Raw genomic sequence first — 19,191 nt, 5'->3', positions numbered from 1 at the left:
CCCCGTGCCCACCGACAAGGGTGGCTGACTGAGCCCCAGCTCGTTGGTCCAGGGGGCACTCAGCAGACACTGAGCAAAAGGTCTGTCCAGACGTGCTGGCCTAGGAAGGCGCCCTTGCTGAACGGTTCAGAGAAGGAACCCGTGGCACCATGGCTTTCCAGTGCCACGCACGTGCCCAGGGGCCGAGCGCTTCACACAGAGGGCGGGCTTCGACCCTTCTGCCACAGCTCGCAAAGGTGAGGACTCCTCAGAGGGTTTTGGAGGTGGGGCACACACTCAGGTCCACAGCTGAGGTGTCGAGGCCGGGTTATCAGGGCCACGCTGCCCTCCCTGGAAGCCCCCATCCACTGCTAGTCGTGTCTTTCTTAAATAGCTGGAAGAACTTCACTCCTTTTTACGTTTTAAGCACTTCCCTTAAATAATCAATTCAGCAAAGATGGACGTAAAGGTTGGTGTGAACCCCAAGCCTGTGGGGTGGCAGGTCCACGTCCTCCCAGCACCACCAGGGTTTCCAGTGCTCCACATCTCCCGTGGCTTCAGCTCCCAGCCTCCTCCGAATCCCCAGGTTCTCTCCAAGTCTCCCCTGAGCCAGCTGCCACCTTCTACGCCACCCGCCAGCACCACCCCCTCCCCACGCTCTCGAAAGCAGCAGACACATGCGATGGGTAGAGCGCTTTACTGAGGCTTGGGGGGGTACATCGCAGAGCAGCAGAGCAAACTTAAAACGCAGCAAGAGGTGCCCCTCTGACAGGTCCCTCAGCCATTTCCACCAGCAGGAAATTGACACCAGTCTCCAGCAACCCCACTCTTCTCTCTGGTTCACTCACCCGGGACCCCCAGACCCCTCTCCATCCCTCACACAGAGAAGCCAGGGGACGGATGCCAAGGCCAGCTCATAGAGGAACTATCATTCTTTCCAAGGGGTCCAGGACCCAGGAGTGACCACAGGCCGGGCCAGCCACAGAGGAATGAAGAGGAAATGGCCAAGGACCAGATCCTAGAGAAAGCCTGGAGTGATCACTGGGTATCACGTGGTGAGCCTGGGCCACAGGACAAGCCACATGGCCAGATGGTGTGGAGTCTGGGCTGGACTCGGGGTACAGGGATGAACCGCAGACCCACTGCTGGAGCAGGAAGGGCCGGAGAAGCAACACCCTCAGGTTAACCTCCACTGGCCCTCCTCTGCTCCCTCCCACCATAAGTGCCCAGGCCATTTGTGCCATCCCACACAGGGGCGTGGGCTTCCTCAACCCTGGTCAGGGGACTGCCTTTGAGACCCTGCCCATGGCACCCAACTCAGGGCGGGGTGGGGGGATGTCTGGTTCCCAGGCCGAGGGAGGGCACACGAGGTCTGCAGGTGAGCCAAAAGCGGCCCGGAGAGCTCTCAGGGGAGCTGACACCCAGGGGCGGAGAGACCTACACACGGGGCATGTTTTGTTCCCGAGTGTGCACACGCACAGGGGGCGTGGCTGTGCCTGCGCTGGGGCGTGCTGGTTCAGGAGCTGGTGCGACGTGGACGTGTTAGTTTGTGCACACGGGGGCGCCTGTTGGCGTGAGCGTGTCGTGGGTGGGGAGCATGCCCTCTGCGGACATGGGTGTGAGTCTGCTCGTCCCATGTCCCTAACGTTTGCACACAGGGCTGCAAGGCCTCGCCCTCGGGCGCACCCTGTGATCCTGTTCACCTCAACTCCCACTGCCCCTCAGGCTGTTCCCAAACCTTACCAGGTGCATGTCCCCAGCAGCCCACCGCACACACAGCCTGCAGAGTACCAGCGCCTGCCCGCCCTGCCACTTGTGCTTTCTCCGCCAGGAAGCCCCCCAGCACCCCCACCCAGGCTCAGACCCAGGTCTCTGGACTCAAAAGTGACTTTATTTCTCCATAGAGGAGGCCCTCACAGCCAGGATATCGGGCTGGGCCTGGCTCAGCCTGGCTGCACTCACAGACCTAGGGTCCCAGCACCCTGCCGTCACCCCCAGTCTCCTGCTGGACGCCTGATTACTGAAGATGTCCTGCTGGCTGAGATTTGGAGCTGTTGGAGAGACAAGGAAGTCACGTCTGGGGAAGGGCGAGGGCCACAGACTGTGGAGCAGAGCCAAGGCTGCCCCCCCTGCCAGCCAGGCCAGGCTGGGGAGGGGGCAGCCACAGGCTCGGGGGATGCGGACAAGCTCAGAAGCCCTGCGGGAGAGAGGGGACCTCAGGGCCCAGCCCAGAGGAGGGCGGGCCCCAGGCTGAGCAGGAGCCCCCCGGCCAGGGCCCAGGGGCTGCGCCCCGCCCGGGCCACACCGTTGCACAAATCCTTCTCACAGCAGTCCACGTCTACTTTCAAGATCCCAGAGTTAATGAAGCCCATCAGGTAGTCTGAGAAAAAGTGCCGCTTCACAAAGTCGCAGGACGAGGCACACATCTTGTTCACGGAATGATCCTTCCTGCCTGGGGAAGAGGGAGGGGAGCCTGGGACTAGAATCCCACCCAGACCTCTCTGCCTTGGGCCCAGGACCCAGCCTAGGGCCCTTCCAGGTCAGCTCAGGACCCCAAAACAACAGAACCCAGGCTTCAACCCACCCACACTGTCCCCAGCTACATGGAAAGGGCCACAGAGGTGCCAGAAAGGGACAGGCACCTGCTCGCTATCACACAACAGGGCAGCGTCCTGCCACAACCCATGCTCTTGCCTAAGGGCAGAGGGGCTCCAATGATACCGCCGACCCTTCCCACCCCAGCCTGGAGCCTGACTTACTGCTGCTGGGGTCTGTGATCCGGACACTGGCACACACCGTGTCCGACGGCTGGCACTGCTTCGGGGTGCAGTGGCTGGAGTTGGTGGTCAGTGTGCAGTCCTGGCACCACAGACCGTGAGCTGGGCAGGGCACAGGGAGGAGGATGAACTGGGGCCAGGCCAGTCAGCCCCCCGCAACCCCTTCACTTGCCTGCTGCAGGCAGTCCTAGGAGAAGCATGCAGCCCTAGGAGGCCGGGCACCCCTGACCGGGAGTGACCAGGCCGAACTGGCACCGGGAAGTTGTGGAGCAGGGCTGGGAGAACCCGTGAGCCTTGGGCACCTTAGGGCGAAGGTCCCACCACTGGGACTCTGGAGGCCCCTAGTCCCCTTCCCTGGCCCCACACACGTGCATAGTGTGTGAACACGTAGCCACACGTATCACACCTATAGTGCCCTAATATCAGTTGCACACACACACACCCAGAATCCGATTGGCTCCAAGCTAGGAAGGACCCAACAGGTCCTGATGGGAGGCCAGGCGGTGCTGAGAAGAGATGAGCACAAGAACCCCCGCAACTAAGCCAGGGGCACCCGTGCAGGACGAGATGCTGGACCAAGGCCCAGAGGAAAAGCGCCCAGTGCCCCCAGGAGCCAGGAGAGACCAGACTAGCTCTGGGGCAACACAAGCTGGCGCAAAGCCGGAGGGAAACGGGCTAGGGTCGCAGGGATGGGGTGTGGGTTTGATGGGCACCTTCCTCTAGGAGCAGGGTGGCCCCACACTCGGCTCTCTCCAGAGCAGACTCGAACGCACAGGATCTCAGGCGACCTGGCCTATCCCCGCGGTCCGCCCCCAGACTCACCGGGCGCAGAGCACAGCAGGATGGCCAGCAGCACCAGGCCAAGGCCCTTCATGGCTGCAGGCAACATGCTCCAGGCGGGCCTTGGGAATGCGCTGGGGCTGCGGGCGGGGGTCGTCTGGGGCGCAGGCCTGGCAAGGAGAAGCCTCGGTCAAGAGATCCAGCCCCTGCCAAGCTCGAAGGACCCTCCCCTTTTCTGGCATCCTAACGCAACCTCCTCCTTGGAATCCAAGGCCGGGGGTCGTCCCAAAGCTCCCAAAGCCCCGCCCCCAGCCCATCCCCCAGAGCGTCCACCATCACTGCATCCCCTCCAGGGAGAATAGGTCTGTCCTCTCCAGCAGGGTGACAGCCCGAAATGCCCCCACCGCACGCCCAGCACCTGTGGGGTGGGGTGGGGGGGTCGGGAAGCGCGTCTTCTCCTTGGGGAGCGGTAGGTGCGTCCGGAGAGCAAAAGGCAGCACAAGGTGCGAGTGGACGGTACCTGCCGGTGGGGGAGGGGCGCGTGCCACGTCCCCACCCCCCCCACCCTTGGGCCGGGGAGCCGGGAACCCCGCGCCAGGCCCCCTCCCCTCCCCTCCCCGCGCGCGCTACAGCGCTCACCGCGGATAGGGGCGTGGAGCGTGGGCCACGGGTCGGGGGGCGCACTCACATCCCTGGGGTGTCGGGACTCCGCGGCTCCGGGTGGCGCGGGCGGCTCGGGGAGCGATGCCCTTCGGTCTCCCTGCGGACCGGAACCCGGGCGCAGCCTCGTCTTTCGGGGAACGCAGCCGCAGACGCGGACCCCGCGCGAGGGGCGGGGCGGAGCCGGGGCGGGGGACGCGCGGGGGGCGGGGGCGGCGGGAGACGCGCGGGCGGGGGCGCCCGGGGCCTGGGGCCCGCGCCGGGTCACCGTCCCGGGCGGTCCTGCGCTCCCTTGCTAGCCGGCGTCCCGCTCGCCCGCGCGCGCCCGCCCTCTCGCGTTCCCGCTCCCTGGGCCGCTACCCCGTGCGCCTTCCCACCTCCACCTCTCCCTGCCCAGGCGTGGGCAGGATCCCTTCCCCCTCTGCTTGGCTGCGATCCCCTTGGAATTTCTCGGAAGAACGTTTACTGCGAAAGGAAGCGAAACGCACAAAGACGCAGAGAGGGAGGGAGTAACGCGCGGCGAATGCTAGCACAGATCCCTGTTCACAGACTCGCAGCCCTTGGGCCCTCCGCTCTCCAACCCCACCCCGCTTCCACTCGAGGCCGGTCTCCATCCGAAAGCACGCAGAACCCCACCAGTAGCGCAACTCTACGGATGGTGCCTCCAACCACACCCACACCCGAAGGCAAGTCCCAAATCCTGGTCTGGGCATTCAAGGCCCTCCGCCGCCTGCTCCGACCAGTTTCTCAGCTTTGTCCCTCACCTTCCAGCCCCATCAGGTGACTTCGACGTGCTGTGCCTTTGCACCTGCCATCCCCCTACCCCGTGCCTGGATCCATATCTGCTAGGCATGAGTAAGCGACAACCACCTTGTGAATGCTGGGGTCGTTCCTTCAGTCCTGCCTTCGTTTGTCCATCGAATATTTATGGAGTACCCGCTATTGGCCTAGAGCTGCCCTGGACCATGGACAGCACAGTAAGAGGCTTTCTGCCCCTCTGAATCTTACTTTAGACAAATGAGTGTCGCTAATATGTCTTTTGAGACGTGCCAGTCGTAGCTAGTATTGATTGAGCACATGCTGTGTGTTCTAACTGTTCTAAACACTTGATACACATTATCTCATTACCTTCTCACAACAGTCCTACCAGCAGTTATCAGTCCCATCCTAACAAATGAGGGAAACAGCGCAGAGAGGCTGAGCTCCTTGCCCAAGGTCTCACAGCACCCAGATGGCACAGCCAGTATTGCAACTCTGGAGCCTGCACACCTCACCGTCCCACTGCTGCTTGGGAGGAGACATTAAAGCAACCCCAGCTTGAGGACTAGGTTTCCCTTGGATTAGGTAGAATTCAAATATGAGTTCAAAGTCAAAAATTAGCAAACATCCAAAGGAAATATGGCTCTAAAGTAATGCAGCAGAAACAGTGATGAGTGACAGATTTAAATCCCCACAAACTTTCTCAATCAAAGGGGTGTAGAATATAAAGTTAATCCATTTTGTAGGTTTAAGATACAGTAACAAGCACTGTCAAGCCATAGGAACAAGGTACCATCAAACCCGACCACACCTCATGGGAACAATAGAGCCTCTCTAAGTGAGACCCTTCATTGAAATTAAAAGGTCAGCAGAGATCTTGAAAGAATCATGCTCAGTGAAAATAAAAGTAATTTTAAAACATTTATTGTGTGCTTTCATTTATATGAAGTGTGCAGAACAGAAAAATCTGAAAGACAGAAAGTAGATTATAGTGGTTGCCTGGGACTGGAAGAGGGAAGGAATGGGTAGTTTCTGCCAACAGTCAAGGTTTTCTTTCAGAGTGATGAAAATGTTCTTATAATAGTAACAATAGTGGCACAACTTTGTGAATAAACTAAAAATTACTGAATTGTACACTTTAAAAAGGTGACTTTTATAGTATATGAATTATATTTCAATAAAGCTTGTTTAAAAAAAAACTCAGCCAATGCATTAGGCAACAAATTAGACACCGCTGAAGAGGGGATTTGTGAATAGGAAGATAAATCTAAAGAAATTTTCAGGAATGTAGCACAAGGGATAAGGAGGTGGAAAGTAGTGAAGGGGTGTGAAGACACGTGAAAGACAGTGTGCCAAGAGTTACCATGAGTCTGGTTGAATTCCCAAAGGAAGAGAGTCAATATTTGAAGAGCAGATGCCTGAGAATATTCCAGAACTGTGAGAGATAAGTACTTACAGAGAGCACAGTATACATAGACTAAGGAGAATAATTAAAGAAAATGTACACCTAGGTACACCGTAGTGAAAGGCAAAAGACCCTTGCGTTGTTTAGGAGACAGCTCTGCTCATGACGAACTTTAGATCGTGTTCAGACACTGAGGCTGTGCAGGAAAGTTTCAAGCACAACCAGCAGAAGCAGTTCACAGGGGAAGCCCACCCCCAGCACAGGTGAAAGCGGAGAGGAGGTCTGTGCGCCTGGCGCACGGTGACCCAGGGGGGCTGGGAGAAGAGGGGGCAAATATCAGATCTTCTGTAACTTTGAAATCCTGTTACAGGTGGTGGACTGTGTCTTAAGCACTTTAGTATACTAGCTGGGAAGTCTTTGGACTGCAGGTAGCAAAGTGCCCATCGAGAAGGGTGCTGGTTAGTTCCATATGTCAACTTAGCTGGGCCATGGTGCCCAGATATTTAGTCAAATGTTATTCTGGATGTTTCTGTGAGGATGTGAGATGAATGATGAACTTTGAGTAAATCAGACTGCCCCCATGGTGTGGGTGGGCCTCATCCAATCAGTTGATGGTCGGAGCAGCACAAAAGCCTGACCTCCCCTGAGCAAGAGGGAATTGTGCCAGAAGACAGCCTTTGAACTTGAACTGAAACATCAGCTCTTCCTGGCTTTCCTACCTGCTGGCCCACCTGCAGATTTTGGGCTTGCCAGCCTCTGTAATCACATGAGCCAAGTCCTTAAAATAAGTGCCTCTCTCTATATCTGTTTCTATATCTATAAACACACACACAAAAGCACACACACACACACACACACACATCCCATTGGTTCTACTTGTCTAGAAGATCCTGACTGACACAGGAGTGGCTTCCACCCCAGGCAAGTGTGCGCTAGCGGGGCTAAAAGCTCACCGAGGTCGAGGCTCTGGCCCCTTTCTGTTGATTCTCTTGGCCTACCCTTCATCATCAAAGGAAGATGAACAAAGGAAACAGAACTTGGGAATGGCTTTGAGGTCAGAGGTCAGTGATGAGGATGGAAAGACATCTCTGGCTTACAGTTCAGGAGATCCCTGTGGCTGCCGAATGGAGAATGGGCTGGAAGGTTCTAGAGGGGAACAGGGAGGCCCATGAGGAGGATGGTGACTCTTCTGGGGGTGGCAGTTGAAACAGAGGAGGTGGATGGGTCACAGACTTGGCACTGTCTGTCCGGGACTCCCGCCTCCCAGCCCTGGCTGGGGAGGCAGGCAGGTCTCAGCAGGACAGTAAGAGCAGCTCAAGCACATGCGGGCTCCGAGGAGGTCTGGGCGTGCCTGGTACAGAGAGCAGACGCCATCGCTGGGAAGAAAGTGCAGAGAGAGGCCCAGGACATGCAGGCCGTGGGGCCCAGCCTCGACAAGCGGACGCTAGGCCCTTCTTGCTAAGGTGCTGACCAGGTCCTGGCACAGCGGCTTGGCCATCCCCCAGCTGACGGGTACCCCCACGGCCCATCACTGCTGCCCAACTCCTTGAGTCGAGAGATGTCTGTCTGTCTGCCCTGCAGTCTGGCCAACAGGGCCCAATTCAGCTCGAGTCCCAGGAAGGGTACACACAGGGTCCCCCTTCCCTTCTCCAGTCCCACTGTACCCTCAGAGCCTCCCCCTTCCCCAGGCGGCTGCAGGCGCCTCCCCTGACCTCGCCCATAGGATCCAACCAGGCCCCACGCCATCGAAGGCGCTGTCCTCTGCTTGCCCTGCGCGCTCATGCACGGGGCGCACACGCCAGCCAGGCACGCACGCACTCACACTGCCGGGCATCTTCACCGCAGCGCTTGCGGGTACTTATACACGCTCACTGAGGACTCAGTCCCAGTAGCCCAGCCCATCGCTACAGCCTGAGTGCCGTTCGGGGCTCCCGTGGGCGTTCCTTGTCCCCAGGGCTGGCCTGGTCCAGGGCTTCTATTCTGCGAGGATGCAGACAGCCTGGGACCACACTCAGTGTGTGTGGCTTCAGGTACGCTGTGTGACCCCCAAGCCTCAGTTCCTTCGTCTGTAAAACGAGGGCACTGCTAGTAACCACAGAAAGCTAGTGAGGGTGACATGAGACCCACGAGGAGAGTGCTTCCCCAGTGCCAGGCAAGCGCCAGCAGTCACCCCTCCAGTGGGTAGCAGTCAGCCACCGGCCCCGTGCCAGGTGCAGCTGGCACCAGTGACAGCGTGGGGAGAGCTGGGTCCCAGCCCAGCAGAGCTCACATTGCAGCGAGGGGCTGGACAAATTGATAGGGGGCTGCAGTATGGGATGAGCGGCAAAGAGAGAATCCAGTGGGGCGTGGACAAGGCCTCCCTGAAGGAGCCACTGAGCCTGGAGGAGGAAGGCCAGCCAGCTCCAAGTCCCTGAGATAAGAGAGAGCAGGAGTGTTGGGGGGAGGAACCGCGTGAAATAGGAGGAGGAGGCAAGGGGAGGAGGGTGCTGGGGATGGCTCAGGCCATGACTCCAAAAAGGGTTGGATTTTATCCTAAAAGCTAAGGGGCCGGGCAAAAGCTTGAGCTGGGCAGTGTCTGGATCCAGCCGTCCTTGTCAGAACTGACACAAGCGTTTCAGATTTCACACCATGGCCTTTCCTTGGGGTGGGGAGGCAGAGTAGGTATTCCTGGGCGCCCTGCTACAGGACAGCCTCTACCCTTTTGGTTGGCTGGATTCTAGTTCCCTGCCCAGGCATGGGGTGACGGTGGGGTGGCACTCAGTGGGGGGGTCCCTGCTGACCAGCGCCAACCCACTCCTGGGGCATGAATCTCTAACAAATTTCTGATTGGAGACCTAGAAGGTTCCCGTCAGGCCCAGGGCCAGGTAGCCAGGCCCCAACATCTAGGACTGGAGGTGTGGGGGGCAGGCTCTTGGAGCCCCTGAGAGGCCACTGCTATTCTGTCCTGGTGCGTCCCCCTCCCCTTGGGCATGGCTGGACTTACTGACTCACTTCTAGTGAAGACAGTGGGGCACAGGTGACAGGATGTCACCTCTGGGATTAGCTTACAAAGACTATGGCTTCTGATGTGGGCTCTGTCTCCCGCTGTGTTTGCTCATCCTGGCAGAGGCCAACTGCCATATTGAGAGGCAGCCAGGTGGAGAGGGACCAAGGCTCGCCAACCGCCATGTAAGGGAGCTTGGAAGTGGGACCCCCCTCCAACTCAGCTGAGCCCTCAGATGAGATCACAGCCCCAGCCAACAGCTTAACAGCAGCCTCATGAGAGAATGTGAACCCCACCCAGGCCCCAGTACCTGGGTTCTAACTCCATGAACACTTTCGGAGCGTAAACAGTGTTGTTTTAGGCCCTTCTGTTTGGTGGTAATTTGTTACGCAACAAAAGCTAGTACAGGTGAGTAGGGCCTGGACTGGGTGTGACAGGGGCAGATGTTAGGTGTCCAGTCATGCCCAGGAGCCTGGAGCAGCCTCTAGGGGTGCAGCTCTGGGCCTGCTCCTCAGAGAGCAAAGACCCTGCTCTCCCCGTGCTGGGCTTGGTTGCCAGGGAGACAGAGATTCCTAACCCGGTTTCCAAGCTACTCTGCCTTCTTCCCAATGCACGTGGGATGGTGTCACCCTATCAGGATTTTTTGCAAACAAGAGTAACAATCAGTCATGATTAGCAGAAGAAAGGGCAGAATGTGTCCATGTTGGCCCTAGTCCTTTCAGTCTGGATGGCCCCTACATGGAGCTGGTGACAGCTGGCCTTGACCTCCCTCCTCCCAGCCTGACCTGGCCCAGAGGCCCAGATGCTGGTGAGGGCCTGGGGATCTCACCCTGCCCAGAGACACTCTAACAAGTACCCACAGCCTGGGTGACCTCATGGCCGTGGCCCAAGTTCAATGCTCTACTCAGGGTCAGGATGATTGGTGACCAACTGCCCCCACAGCAGAGCCAGCTCCCAGGTGGTCAGAACCAGGGACAGCGTCAGAGGCCACGGCTCTTCGGCCACTGGCTGCCGCTACATCTGGAGTCTCAAAGCCCACAGAAGCAGAGGACTGGCCCCTGGTCAGGCCCTGGCCAGAGAGGGGCGAGGTGGGGTCCTGCCTGAGCTGTGCTGCAGAGCTCCCTGTCTTGTATTTGGGGCCGACACCATCAGAATCCCTCCAAGCCATCGAGACTGTGGGGAACACAGACTCCAGGCCCTTGAGCCCGACGACACCGGATCTAGAATGTGAAACGTTCCACAGGGAACTGACCTGCTTTCTTCAAAGGCCAATGTTGTGATGCAAAACAAAACCCAGGAAATGGTCTTATGTAAAGAGGGACTTTAAGAAAACCTAAGATACACACAACCAAACACAGATGCCCTTGTTAGGATCAGGCTTCTGTCATACTAGACAGACACTTCCACAGCAGGGAAATACAAACACAGACAGGGCTTTGGACGATAGTAAGGGGTTATTTGACATTTTGGTGGGTGTGGGGAGACACTGTGATGATGTAAGAAGACATTCTCTTTAAGAGACTTGTGCTGTGGTGATACAGGTGAACTGACGGTTGGGGCTTGCTTTAAATATGCCATCAAGAAAGGACAGGACGGACGGAGTCAGAACAGCAAAGCCCTTGTGGTTGTGCTACAGGAGAGTAGGTTCTTGTTGCAGAAAGAATTCAGAGACGAAACCTGGAGGTCAGGAAAGCGAAACGAGGATTTATTTTTAGGTGAAGGTACACGCTCACAAGGTGAGCGGGCAGACTCAGGTGCACAGCTGCGCTGAGCTTCTTTGGCGAGCTGGTTATATGGGGTGTGAAAATGAATGGGCACAATATTCACTGGGGAGGGAGGGGTTTGGGGTCGTATTCCCGGATTTTCATCCCAGCTCCGCCTTCCTGAGGGGAGGAGGGATTTTGTCCTTATTTAGTCTGGATCGGAAGTGTCAGGTGTCAGTGCATGATGGGTACTTCTCATCTGCAAGGCTAATTTTACTGTAATGAGGGCACAATGAGCAAAAGTTTACATTCAGATGAGGGCGTGGAAGGTTACATTTGGACACGGGACATTCCTGCTTTTTCCCACCTTTCTTTGTCTGCCTCTGGGACACTTGTCACCCCAAAATGTGTGGTTTCTTATCAGTCCATAGGTGCCTGCTCTCCTCTGTCTTCTCACGGAGCACCGTTGTTCACAAGATGTGCGGTTTCCTGCCGTTTGGCCCAGGCCCTCTTTCTCTGCTCAGATCTAGCTACCTGCCTGCTCTGACAGTTGTACAAGCTGGGTGATGGAGTTGGGGTTCCCCTGACACTCAGTATTCTGACATCCAATCCCAGCATGTAGGGGTTCCCTCCACCACCAAGCAGCCCCCACACGCCAGCTGGGGGTCTTACAAATCAACTCCGCTCTAATACCACCTAGCTGGGGGTAACAGCAGCTCCCACAGGTTAAGGCCTCTGGCCCACAAGATTGCCCCCACTTCAGACGCCAATTTTAAGTTCAATTTTAAGTTAGGTCACCAGTCCCAAACGAAGGAGCTTCTGTCCCTGTGGAGCTTGGGGTGCAGCACAGCTGCACATGGAAGCACCCTGGCTCACCAGCCCACAGGGTCCCCACACCTCTTCCTCTTGGGGGTCTATGGAGGCTTCATTACAGAGACATGATTGATTAAAATCATTGGCCATTGACGACTGATTCAACCTCCAGCCCCGCTCCCCTCCTGGGAGGTCCTTGCGTGGGGCTGAAAGTTCCAACCCTCTAATCCTGTGGTTGGTTCTCCTGACAACCAGCCCCATCCGTGGTGGTGACCCCGGTGACCTAGGGGCTTTCCAAAGTGAACTCATCAACACAAAAAAGACACCTTTAAGACCCTTCACTTAAGACATTTCAAGAGTTACAAGAGCTCTGTGCCAGGACCAGGGATGACCAAATATATGTTTCCCGTTGTCAGTCACAGCCTCACAGTCCTCTACTGCTGTGGACATTCAGACATTTTCATAACAAGATTTTTACATTTTCCCTCCTGTGCAGGTGGCGAGGGGCTGGACCCTGTCCCCACCCAGCTCAGTGACTGCATGAAAATGGTAAAGAAAATTCCCCACATTTCTGCCGCTAGTTGGATTTACCTTCTTTTAAGCTGGCCCAGATCTCAGAGTCCCAGACACCAGGACAGGGACGCTGGGCCCCGTCGCAGGAGGGCACGGGGGTCTGGGGACAGAACGACCTGGGCTCCAGCCCCAACTCCGCTGCAGTGCAGGTTCGCTTTGCTTGTATGTCTTCGCATTTTCAGAAGGCTTCTTTTTTTCTTATCACATAACTGGTCATTTTTTTTTGTCGTCGGTGTAACACAGTGTTTTATTGTGCTGTCTTGACTGGGTTTTGAGGTCAGAATGTCTGAAGACATCTGGCTGGGGTGGGGGTGGGCACACATCCACTCCACCCTGAGGGCTGGGCCCCGGAGGAATTGGTGTCTGCTCACCCTCAGCCCCAGGCAGCCCCGAGAGCGCCGCCCACAGCTGGCAGGCGGGAAAGCTCAGACCAGAAAGTTAAGGGAGCGGCCCTGGCAAACGGCGGGGGGGGGGAGGGGGGGTGCTTGCATCCCTGCCTCCAGGTCCCAGGCCAGCCTCCTGCCCCTGCCCCGACCTCCCCATGGCCTCCCGGAAGGGGCTTCTTAGCACCCACCCTCCACAGTCTGGGCCCACAGAGGAGGAAGAGGTAACCCCAGGGAGAGGGCTGGAGGACAGCCCAGTCCTCACACACGGTCTCCGGGCAGGAGACCAGTGGCCAGAAAAGGGAGGCTCCCAGCAGCTCCCCAGGTGGCCCCCATGCAGCCCTGGACAGCCGGCGCCGGCTGCTCCGAGATCAGAGAGCAGACTCAAGGGAAGGAGAGGGTGTGAGATGGTTGTGGGGGGACGTGCTCTTCTAGGAGGTAACACCTGTGCAGGTGGGACGGCCTCGTGGCCATTGGCAGGAACAGCATTCTAGGCCAAGGGAACAGAGAGGACGAGGCCCTGAGGCAAGAGGGTGGGCAGCAGGCACACTGCTGGCTGAGGCAGGAGACCTAGTAGAAGGACCATGACTGTTTTTCTTTGAAATACTCTTAACGATGCTCTGGAATGTCAGTGAGGCTGTCTCACAGTTGAAGGTCCCTGGTCAGTGGTCTGCAGCTGGAGGGTCCTTGAGGCCAAACTCCTGTAGCTGTGTGGCCTGGGCCCAGGTCTGTGGGGTCAAGACACAGGGCAGGGGGCTGGCCGGCTACACTGCAAGGCTGAGGCACCGAGGCCAGGGCAAAGCCACACAGGTGGACAGGACGCCCAAGGCTGACCACAATGACTTCCCCTTCCCCCGGCCCCTGGAGTCAGGGAGGGAAATGGCCATCCCTGGCCCAATGCCTGGCCTGGGGAGCAGTGTGAGGCCCATTGTTTGAGGTTGGAGCTGGGGGGCCCAGGGCCTCCGGGACGCCCCAGCAATGCCCTTTGTCCCACTTCCCGCAGATCCAGAGGCTGGGCAGGGACCCAGGCAAGGGGACGCCACAGCCCCGGCAGGATGAAGGAGCTGGCAGCTGTCCTGCTCGCCCTGCTGTTGTGCGGACTGCAAGGTACTTGGGGCGAGGGGGGCCTGCAACAAGGGAGACCGCAGAGTCCAGGCCCATGGGACCCACAGGGACACCCAGCCTGGGGGCAAGACATGACTTGGGAGGGAAGGAGGAAGTGTGGCTAGAGGCCAAGGCCAGGGGGAGGTTGATGGGGCTCTTCTGGGCTCCCACAGGTCGCCAGGCCTCCCATGCTGGCCCCAGCCAGGCCCTGGGGGGACACGGGCTCCCTTCCCCACCCAGCCCTCAGCTTGGCCTCTCCCAGCCTCAGTTTCCTCTTCTGTAAAATGGACAGGCCAACCTGAGGGTTTATGGGGAGGGTGGGGGGCTACTGTAAAGCTGGTACCAGTAAAGCCACGGGTAAGGAAGCAAAGCCAGGGCTCTGAAACCCTGGCCGCGACCTCACCAGCTTGGGAGGTGGCCGGGTGGGAGAAGACAGAGGGACCAGGAAGTGGGGGCAGGATGGATCAAGGGGTGGGGGCGCGGCCTTGGGCCCCAAGCACATGTCCTCTGTGCCGGGTAGTAGAGGTTTACAGGCGTCCCTGCGCAACCAGGGAGAGGGCGCATGCAGGAAGACAAGGATGACGACGGGGACTTTGGGACGGCAGGCTACGACGAGGAGGATGAGGAGGAAGAGGAGGAAGAGGAGGCCATCATGATTGCAGGCAGCAGGGGCAGAGGTATGTGTCCCCTACCTGGACCCTAGGGCGAGGGCACTGTCTCTCCAGGGTCCATGGGGCTGACAGTGAGGAACTGGCAGGCAAAGGCTTCCAGCTGTGAGCTTGTCTTCCCTCAGGGCTGGGGGAGGAGGGAGGATGGGACTTGACATTCAGAACACCCTCACCTCTCACTTGACCATGACCCTCAACCGCCATCCAGAGTAGGGAGCCTGCAGAAGGAACCACTGCTGGGAGGGGCAATGATGTCTGGGTAGAGCAGTTGAATAGGAGTTCACCAAGCAGACAGGGCATAGCAGCCCCAGGATGGAGAGACCAGCGAATCAAAGGCCCTGTGTTGGAGCCCAGTTCAGAAAGACATAAGCACCCTGGCACCGGTGGGGCAGGGAGCAGGGAAGGAAAGGGGCCAGTCCTGAGGCAGGGGGCACAGGGAGGCTCCAGCAGGGCAGGGTTTGGGGGCATCAACTGAGAATGAGTGCAGTGGACAGGAATTGGGAGGAGATCTTGGAGGCGAAGAGGTTTGGAGGCGAGAAGCGTGGTGAGGTGGGGGCTCTGGGGGCTGGGCCCCTTCCCGGAGCCTGAGCCGCCTGGCCTCCCAGTGCTGCTGCAGTGCTACACCTGCCAGTCCCTGCACAGGAATGAGAGCTGCGAGCAGATGCAGAACTGCATCCCCTACCAGACCTGCAAAACCATCATCTACCACTGGAATACCGGTGAGCCGGCCACCCTGGGGCAGCCGCGCGGAAGGAGCCCGTCACCCACACCGGCGGGGAGGGGCCTCATCCCTGCCCCATGCCGTCCAGTGTAATGCCCTTTCTCCACCACCCCCTCCCACCCAGAGTCGGATCCTCAGACCACCTACTCGGGGTGGTGTGCAGACACATGTCAACCCATCACCAAGATGGTGGTTGGAACCCTGACGACCATAACCTGCTGCCAGTCCAGGCTGTGCAACGTACCACCCTGGCAGGGCCCCCCGGGTACCTGGGCAGGCAGCTCCCAGAGTAGCCCCAAAACTGTGGCCACCACCTTCCTGCTCAGCCTCCTTGCTGGCTTTCTGGCAACAGGGTTCTGAGTGGGTGGTCCCATCTCCACCCCTAGCCAGGCTTGTACCCTGGCTGGCCAGCACCCTGCCTGGTGTTGTCCCCTCCTGCCCCTCTCCCCACCCCAGCTTTGGAGAATAAACTTGGAGTGTCTGAAATGAGCTGGTTCCTCCCAGCCACGACTGTCTTTCCTCAGTGCCCTCTTCTGGCCTCCTTGGCCCTCTCTCCATGCCTATGAGTGGCGGTATGGCCAGCATGTGGGCCTGAGGTCCGGGCTTCAGCCGCTCTTAGGGTGGGTCCACACAGCCCACCCCCACCCCGCCCCATAGACAAAACACTCCCCATGTGCCAGGGGGATCCTGCCCCAAATCGCTCCCCAGCTTCCCGCCAAGACACCTCCATCTATGTGACAGGCATCTGGGGAGGCGGCTTTGGGAGGGAGGCTCCCACCCCAGGAGGCTGTGGGGGGCTGGGGGCGGAGTTAAAAGGGGGCAGCTGGAAGAGGCAAAAAGAGCAGGAGGCAGAGGGTTGGCTGCAATGGGACTTTGCAGCCAGACTCTCAGCCCGATAGGTGTGTGTGGGGCGTGGGGGTAAAGGGACGGTGGAGGGGGCAGCCAGACCACCCATATCAGGGAGGGGTGAAGTGGCCTCTGGGTTCCTGAGAAGAGGAACGGGCTAGTGGGAGGGGGCTGGATAGGAGAACCTCAGCTTCCCCAGTGTCTGCTCTGGCTGGGCTGCTGGACACTTGGCTTCTTGACTGGTGCCAGGAGAGAGCCCTGGGATGGGAGGAAGGAGGCCTGGGCCCAGGCCTCAGTTTCCCCATCAGGGTAGTATGGAACAAGGCTTAGAGGACCCCTGATCCTCACCAACTCAACATCCCCCATATTGGGAAGCCCAGAGCCCTGTGCTGCTTATCAAGTATCCCAGCAGGCAGAGCAGTCTCCCTCTCTGCATTCTCCCCTTTCCTTACTAATGAAAACCTCAAGGCCCAGTTTCGGGGGGCGAGGGTGGAGCAGATCCCCTAGATGGAGGTGGTGTAGCTTTCTCTTCCCCTTCTTCCTTTCTGTGGCTGGAATAATGGCTGAAGCTCAGCAGCCACCTTGCACCATGAGGCAGCATCCTGAGAATGGCAGGGCAGCATGGAGGAAGGTGCTTGGATCACAGATGACTGGGAACCATCATCCCAGCCCTGCACTGCTTAGTTCAGGACCCGTTTCCCTGGGAGGGAAATAAACTGCCATGTTGAAAATAGTTATTTTGGGCTTCTCTGTCTCTTGGATTTTCACACACTTTCAAGCATGTACATGTATTCACATGTGCTCCCTACTCGTGCACACGCTCATGGACACACGCGCTTGCAGACACAGTCCCTGCTAAAGCACGGCAGGTAAGAGCACAGCTCTGGGGTCACACTGCTTGGGTTCAGATGTTAGGCCCACACCCTCCAGCTCCACGCCCCAGGGGAGCCCCTTCCTCCCCAGCGGAGTTTCCTCGCGTGCTAAGAGGGAGAGTAGGAGACCCCTCCCCATGGGGCTGCCGTAAGAACGGACTGACACGTGGCTTAGCGGGCCGCTTGTCGCCCTCGCCTGGCGGAGACTAAGCGCTCAGCCGCGTGAGCTACTGCTGTCGACGCGACGCTGACGGCCCAGCCCCTGCGCACCGCGGGCTCGTGTGCTTTCATGGGAGATGCCCCATCCGAGTCCCTTACTGGCTCGAGCCTCCTTAACCACACCCACCTGCCGTAGAAACGCTGGGCACTGTCACCTGCATTCACAGAATTCTTCCTTCAACCCCCGCCTTAAACGCCCCTGAAGGTCTGAGTGCACAGACCCCCTCCATGCATCTGGAGCTGACTTCTTTCACGACCTTGGCAGCAGGTGGGAGCCAGGATGTAGGCTCAGTCTGAAGCCACTGGCTGCAGGGTCTGCCCTGGCCTCGGGCTCCTGCTTGGGCGACAGCTTCTTCTCTGGGGTCCTGTGTGCAGCTGGGCCCCGATTCCCACCCCAGGGAAGAGAAAGCACAGACCTGACTCCCCGCTGGGGCTTCCACCTGCCCTTGCCCGAGGGCACAGGAGGCAGGTGGCCCCACGTGTGCGCCGGCAGGTCCAGCTGTGGGTGGGGACCTGATGTGGGCAGAGAAGCCAGCCTGCTGGGCGCCCCAGCCCCAAACACTGCCCCTTCCCCCATCCAGCAAGGTCACTGTCCTGACACCGGCCGTCCACCTGAGCGAGGCAACCCTTCTGCTCAAGGTTAGGTAGCCGTGGTGGCAGGCCCAGGACCCAGCCCCAGGGCCTCCTGCCAACAGCAGCCGTCTTCCCAAGGAGGCTGCAGGCCAGACAGGCAGCAGTGCCACGGCACCTGAGCCAGAGGTTGGGAGCGGCTGGATGGCAGCCATGGGCCAGCTGGATCTCCAAGCCGAGTCCAGTCTGAGGTGCCAGTGGCCAGTCACAGCCTGGGTCTTCTCGCAGAGCCCAACGCACGAGGCCCGTCCAGAAAGGAGCAGCCAGGGGCCTCGGGAGGCTGTGTGGTCAGGCCCCTCCTTCCCTCCCAGCCCGGCAGGGCCCCCATGTCTACCCAGGAGGCTGGCGGGGACACAGCCATCCGGGTCCCTGCGTCCGTTCCCTCGACTGCAGTGGCCAACAACCACAAACTTAGTGGCTTCAGACCATACCTGTGGATCATCCGGCGGTCCTGGAGGGCAGGAGGCACCACCAGCTGCGCTCCTTTCAGAGTGTGTGATGGTCAATTTTATGCGACAGCTGGACTGGGCTAAGGGCTGCCCACGGAGCTTGCAAAACCTTATTTCTGGTGCGTCTGTAACAGTGTTCCCAGAAAAGCTTGACATTTGAATTGATGGCCTGAGAGAGGAAATCACCACCCCAACGTGGGTGGGCACCACCATGGCCCAGGCAAGAGAAAGGCAGGAAGGGCAAATTTATTCTCTCTTCTATTTTTTTAAATTTTTTTCATTGTTTTTTTGTTTTGTATACTTTGGTGTGGGAGTGGTAATTAGGTTTGTTTATTCATTTATTTATTTTGATAAAATTAAAAGATACTGAGGACTGAACCCAGGACCTCGTGGATGCTAAGCGCGCGCTCTACCACTGAGCTATACCCGCCGCTGTCCCATTCCTCTCTCTTCCTGAGCTGGGTCGTCCTTCCTCTCCTGGCTCCTGGGCCTCTGAACTCAGAGGGAATCACACCCCTGGCCTTCCTGTTCTCCAGCTCACAGAGAGCAGGCTGGGGGGCTTCTCGGCCTCCGTGACATGTGAACCTGCAGTCGGTCTCCTGCTCCATGTGTATCTCCGCGTGACCTTTTGCTCCTGTCTGCCGCCCTGGTACAGAAGCTCCGGGAGAGAATGTTTCCTTGTCTTTCCAGCTTCTGGAAGCAGGCTGCATTCCTGGCTCATGGCCCCCTCCTCCTTCGTCAAAGCGCATCTCTCCAACCTGTGATTTCCTCATCACTGTCTGTCTCAAATCTCCCTCCACCTGCTCCTATGAGGACCCTTGTGGTGACAATGGTCCCACCAGAGAATCAAGAGCGGTCTCCATCTCA

General features: G+C 58.4%; 2 protein-coding genes across 8 annotated transcripts; one reads left to right on the top strand and one right to left on the bottom strand.

Moving 5' to 3' along the window:
• Positions 1-659: 659 nt before the first annotated feature.
• Positions 660-18,467, bottom strand: LY6H (lymphocyte antigen 6 family member H). Of its 4 annotated transcripts, none has more exons than XM_031439749.2 (5): positions 18,307-18,466; positions 4,225-4,296; positions 3,579-3,706; positions 2,739-2,858; positions 660-2,431 (listed from the first exon to the last, which is right to left on the bottom strand). In XM_031439749.2, the coding sequence occupies exons 1-5, from the start codon at positions 18,315-18,317 to the stop codon at positions 2,196-2,198; spliced, it is 567 nt and encodes a 188-aa protein (XP_031295609.2). In that variant the 5' UTR covers positions 18,318-18,466; the 3' UTR covers positions 660-2,195. The 4 variants fall into 4 exon arrangements, with proteins under 4 accessions (XP_031295609.2, XP_031295614.1, XP_031295612.1 ...); XM_031439754.2 differs by lacking the exon at positions 18,307-18,466 and adding an exon at positions 4,574-4,638 and having other exon boundaries at positions 4,176-4,296; XM_031439752.2 differs by lacking the exon at positions 4,225-4,296 and having other exon boundaries at positions 18,307-18,467.
• Positions 13,836-16,887, top strand: GPIHBP1 (glycosylphosphatidylinositol anchored high density lipoprotein binding protein 1). Of its 4 annotated transcripts, none has more exons than XM_031439757.2 (4): positions 13,836-13,922; positions 14,471-14,596; positions 15,193-15,306; positions 16,724-16,887. In XM_031439757.2, exons 1-4 carry the CDS (start codon positions 13,871-13,873, stop codon positions 16,867-16,869), a joined length of 438 nt encoding a protein of 145 aa, XP_031295617.1. In that variant the 5' UTR covers positions 13,836-13,870; the 3' UTR covers positions 16,870-16,887. The 4 variants fall into 4 exon arrangements, with proteins under 4 accessions (XP_031295617.1, XP_010995846.1, XP_010995847.1 ...); XM_010997544.3 differs by lacking the exon at positions 16,724-16,887 and adding an exon at positions 15,433-15,794 and having other exon boundaries at positions 13,840-13,922; XM_010997545.3 differs by lacking the exon at positions 16,724-16,887 and adding an exon at positions 15,433-15,794 and having other exon boundaries at positions 13,860-13,922; positions 14,443-14,596.
• Positions 18,468-19,191: the final 724 nt, after the last annotated feature.

The sequence above is a fragment of the Camelus dromedarius genome, chromosome 20 (assembly GCF_036321535.1).
Source record: "Camelus dromedarius isolate mCamDro1 chromosome 20, mCamDro1.pat, whole genome shotgun sequence".
In the NCBI taxonomy this organism is placed as follows: Eukaryota; Metazoa; Chordata; class Mammalia; order Artiodactyla; family Camelidae; genus Camelus; species Camelus dromedarius.
This window is presented reverse-complemented; position numbering and strand designations above follow the sequence as displayed.

Bases quoted from the DNA above. Each gene is read 5' to 3' on its own strand.
- GPIHBP1 (XM_010997544.3), top strand. From the start codon at position 13,871: ATGAAGGAGCTGGCAGCTGTCCTGCTCGCCCTGCTGTTGTGCGGACTG. The intron at 13,923-14,470 runs GTACTTGGGGCG...CTGCGCAACCAG, and splicing joins GCTGTTGTGCGGACTGCAAG to GGAGAGGGCGCATGCAGGAA. The intron at 15,307-15,432 runs GTGAGCCGGCCA...CCTCCCACCCAG, and splicing joins CATCTACCACTGGAATACCG to AGTCGGATCCTCAGACCACC.
- LY6H (XM_031439749.2), bottom strand. The intron at 3,707-4,224 runs GTGAGTGCGCCC...TCTCCTTGCCAG, and splicing joins AGTCCCGACACCCCAGGGAT to GCCTGCGCCCCAGACGACCC. The intron at 2,859-3,578 runs GTGAGTCTGGGG...TGCCCTGCCCAG, and splicing joins CCTGCTGTGCTCTGCGCCCG to CTCACGGTCTGTGGTGCCAG.